Source organism: Triticum dicoccoides, chromosome 7A (genome assembly GCF_002162155.2).
Source record: "Triticum dicoccoides isolate Atlit2015 ecotype Zavitan chromosome 7A, WEW_v2.0, whole genome shotgun sequence".
Classification (NCBI taxonomy): domain Eukaryota; kingdom Viridiplantae; phylum Streptophyta; class Magnoliopsida; order Poales; family Poaceae; genus Triticum; species Triticum dicoccoides.
Window position 1 is genome coordinate 444,548,983 of NC_041392.1, and position 4,655 is coordinate 444,553,637.

Genomic DNA, 4,655 nt, shown 5'->3' on the forward strand with positions numbered 1-4,655 from the left:
TCGCTTGCATTTAGTTTCTAGGAACACAGTTTTTATTTTCCTACTGTGTGCTTTGTCGTCATCGCACACAATCCGTCCATATCGTGTGTGATTGGCTTAATAGCCCCATTGTGTATTAGTGTAAGGGTGTTTCATTTCGGTGAGCTTTTTGGACAATGGAGTCAGCAATGTGGGCATGCTTGATCTTTGACCTGGATGGGGTTATTCCGTCGATGAAACACAATTTGATTACTAGCATCTTGAGCCCTCTGGTTATTTCTCCACAAGGTCTCTCTATTAAACCACTTTGGCTAAAACTGGCCCGGCGCAATTAACAAAAGTGTGGTTGATTCAATGACAATTCATTCATAATGGTCTTCCTCTGGTCCCGATGATGACCATTGTCCGCTTTGTGAGGTCATCGAGGGCAATAACCACATATTCTTCACTTGCGTTACCACCTAATTTTTGTGGTGCTGCTTTCATAAAGTGGTAGGATACAAGGGGTATCCTACTAGCTCCTAGAAGATCATTAGGACTAGCGCAGGCAACACTCGTCACTACTTTTGGATTGTCTTTTGATGTCCTTGCCTAGACACTGACAATTCACAATAAGCCTATTATTGAGAATGCTCATCGGCGAAGCTATTGGTGCCATTTATAAACTTTGTGGTTTCTTATTGTAATGGTTAACAAGCAGCCGGATCTAGCCATTGGTGATTTCACTGCACAATTTCGGGATGGCTCGTGGCCTCACTCGACCGTTGGTTCCTTGATCTTGGTTGTATCTCATGGGCACAACTTGTGTCTATGTTCTAAAATTAACAAAGAATGAAATGACATATAGTGCCATGAAATTGATCCACTGTGTTTTTTCTTGGTATTTTACGGTCAACGAAATGCCATGAACCAAAAAAATATTAAATTACATATAATAAAAAAAACGACACATTTGACTATACAAAGAATCATGTGCGCACGATCAATCACGCTTGAGAGAGGAGAAAGTCATCACGGAAAAAAAGGAGAAAGATAATATTATTTTTTACAGAAAGTTCCTATGGAGGTTGTCGTTGATGACTAGTAGAGAAGCATCAAGCCAGCCAAGACGGCGGCCAGCCCGAGCGCTAGCACAGGCTCAGCACCAGCCTGAGCCGCCGAGCTCGGCTGTGGCGTTGTCTGTGTGCACCGCTGCCTCGTCCCTCTCCTTCGGCATCTCACTACCTTGGACTGGACGTTGACCTGTACCTTCATGCCACCGGCGCAGTGCCCCGGCAGGCCGCAGATGAAGTACCGGGTCCCGACGGCGGCGAGCGGAATGACATCGTTGCCGCTCGGGAACGTGGCGACGGGACTAGAGCTGCTGCAGTTGTCGTAGGCCGTCTTGGTCACCTCCACCACGTTGTGCGCCGCAGCGGGGTACTGGAACCGGAGCTCGTCGCCGGTGTAGAACCTGATGGTGGAAGTCCATCGGGTGTAGTTTGTCCGGAGGTCCCATGACCCGGCCGGTGCGCCGACTGTGTAGGTGGCGCCGAGCGCCGTGCCGAACAGCGCCGCCGCGGTCACTGCGGCAACAAGGAGAGCTCTGGTAGCTGCCGCCATGGATGAATGCCAATCGAGGGACTAGTAGTTGAGAAGATGACCCGAGAAGGGTTGGAATGTTGAGAAGATCGAGGGATGTATGATCGAGGTCGCAGCTCTAGTCTGTTTGTGTTGTAGCATATGATGATACTCTGCGATATATACAATGAGATGAGACGGTAGCTCGTTGAATGCGTCATACAGACTCTGTCAAATTAGCATTTGACTCACGCGTCGTTGTACGGGTCGATCTGGAAATTATAACGCGTAATTAAAATGTGGGCTCGTTGAATAATCAAGGATGGGAAGCTGCTAGCCTACTGCCTGATGGATTCCATACATACGCACTGCATAATTGTCAGAATAAAATCCAATAAATCATGAATATTTTGTTTTGTATTCTGGGAAAGTTTCAACCCAGTTGGATGTTGGGTTTGTGATTAACTAGCCTTTTTTTCCTCAAAAAAAAAAATTAACTAGCCTTTTGAGTTCAAATAGATAAAAATTGTTTACTCACAAAGGATACATCCAAATGGAGTGAAACTTTCACAGAATACAAAACGAAACATTTATGATTTATTGGAATTTTTTTTGAACACTTTAAAATTTCCAGTTCGGAATATGGGTCAATCTGATACATTGGATCTTTAATGAATGGCTGAAAAAAAGGGGTTAAGTCATGGTGAGACTTGGCTTCATGAAGTCACTGAAGCAAGATCCTAAATTTATGTTCTATGAAAGGTCATCTGGATCACATGTAGGTTTACCAACGGTTGCACAATGTGTTTTTCTTTCATTTCTAAACAACGCAAAACATTTGTCATTTTCATTAGTCATGGGAGAAGATTTAGACATATCGGGTCCCTACTGCTTGATCGATATATCCATACTGCCGGGTAGCTGAACTACTAACCGAGTAAGGTGAGTGGGACGTCCAGCTTCACCAACATTTCTTGCAGCTGGACGTTGATGAGATCCTCAAGCTGCACCCCTCGCCATGGCTGGATGACGTACTTGCGTGGCGCCATACTCAAAGGGCATCTTCTCTGTGAATAGTGCGTACAACCTCGCTCATGAGGAAAAATATCGCACTGTCTACGTGTGCCGCGAGTAGGGCTCCAGACGGTAATATTGCCATCTGGGCGACATTATGGGGGTGCCCTGTTCCCCCAAAGGTACGAATATTTCGTTGTTGGCGAGTGGCCACAGATTCATTGGCAACGATGCAAAATAAATTCAACCGGCACATCGAGAAAATTGACATTTGAACCGGAGGACACGTTCCACGTTGTCTGTAGTTGTCCGATGGCTCATACGCTATGGGTGGCGATGCGGGAGTCTTGGACATTACCGGAGCTACGCAGCATTCAGAATACCGGACCTGAGTGGCTATTGCACCTGCTAGAGCGATGCACGGGGGTGGAGTGGATGGTGGTTCTCATGACCTTCTCGAGGGCATGCCATTGCAAAAATGAGGTTACACATCAGAAGCCGGCACCACCGGTGGAGAGCTCACGCCGATTCCTGAATAGCTACATGGAGTTCTTGTTGTGTATTAAGCAGTATCCATCAGGGGACACTGCAAAAGCGAAAATGGTGATTGATATTAGCAGCAGAATGCCTGAGATTACCAAGACAACACATCCATCAGCTGTGGAACGGTGGCAGTTTCCTTCATTGGGCTGGGTAAAGTTGGAAGTTGATGGGTCATATATACCAGTACAGGGCGTTTGTGGGGCGGCTATGGTTCTAAGAGATGAAGCTGGTGTAGTCATTTTCTCTGCTAGCAGATTCCTTCTATCATGTTCATCTGCGATGTAGGCGGAGATGGCAGCATGTAAGGAGGGGGTTAATCTCACTATGGATTGGTCTGACAAGCCGCTAATCATTGAGACTGATAGTCTGCAAGCTGTGCCTTTTCTCCAAGAGGATGGACTTGATCGGTCACCGATGGCAACACTTGTAGAGGAGACAAAGAGGAGTCTAAATGAAGGATGTGAACATCGAATCATGCATGTCAAACGTGGAGGCAATGGAGCTGCACACTACATGGCTCAATATGGCTGCACCTCTCTTTGTACTGCCATATGGCTGGGCTCTGGTCCTGATGACTTATGTAATATATGTCAAAACGGATGTGACTCCATGATTTAATCAATATAATCTCGTTTGACCCGCAAAAGAAAACCTTCAACGTGATAATATAATAGTTACACTCTTTTTTTAGGGAAATAATGATCTAGTTAGGGCATCTTCAACACAGACCCTCAAACTGTCCACAACCGTCCAGAGCACTCAGTACAAATACAACGTGGTACCCCTCGGTCTGTGAACCGGTCCAGATGTCTGAAATCTGGCTAACTGGGCGCAAACAAGGAGGCTCTTTGCGGGTGTCCAGACCGTTGTCAAATACATAATAAATAATGTAACGTTTCCTCTGTTCATGGATATTCCAACAGCCGCAAACTGCACATGATAATCGGATGCTTCAACCAATACATTTTTATGTTCCATGAAAGGTCATATCAATCATCTAGTTTTACCGATGGTTGCACAATATGTTGTTTGTTGTGTTGGATATGTAAAAGATTTATTTTTTATGAAGGAAATTTTCATTCAATGGATATATCAAGGTGATAAAACTGCATTGAGCAAATGCCACGGCTTCTGCATAGTATGATTTACACAACAAGCACATTCAACATAGCCAAAAGCAAGATATCCTTTTACAACAAAAAATTAAAAATTCCAGTTTAAGATGAGTCAAATCCTATCAAAGGTTACATCACCATCCATGATGGAAGCCTTCCTATGCGGTCTTATCTTATTCACTGTATTGATCCACCAACCTCTCACCGAGGTGGCATTTTCCCAAGCCAAACTAGAGAAATCAAGTAGGCCGAGCCAGTCGGCGATCTCCATCCAAATATGGGTCATGAAGCGGCATTGGGCGAGGAGGTGCACATATGACTCAGGAGCTTGTTTGCAAAGAGGGCAAAGACCGCAGTTTGTCCATCCCTAACGGTGTAGTCTGCTAACTATCCAAATCCTATTTTCTAAGACCAACCAAGGGAAGAACTTGCACTCCAGGGGGG

General features: G+C 45.2%; 1 protein-coding gene across 1 annotated transcript; it reads right to left on the minus strand.

The window, feature by feature from the left end:
• Positions 1–987: 987 nt before the first annotated feature.
• Positions 988–1,699, minus strand: LOC119331777 (uclacyanin 1-like). The gene has a single exon (XM_037604955.1). The coding sequence runs from the start codon at positions 1,579–1,581 to the stop codon at positions 1,060–1,062; it is 522 nt and encodes a 173-aa protein (XP_037460852.1). The 5' UTR covers positions 1,582–1,699; the 3' UTR covers positions 988–1,059.
• Between the last annotated feature and the right edge of the window lie 2,956 nt (positions 1,700–4,655).

What these genes read in the sequence shown, in the direction of transcription:
- LOC119331777 (XM_037604955.1), bottom strand. Translation starts at nt 1,581, where the DNA reads ATGGCGGCAGCTACCAGAGCTCTCCTTGTTGCCGCAGTGACCGCGGCG.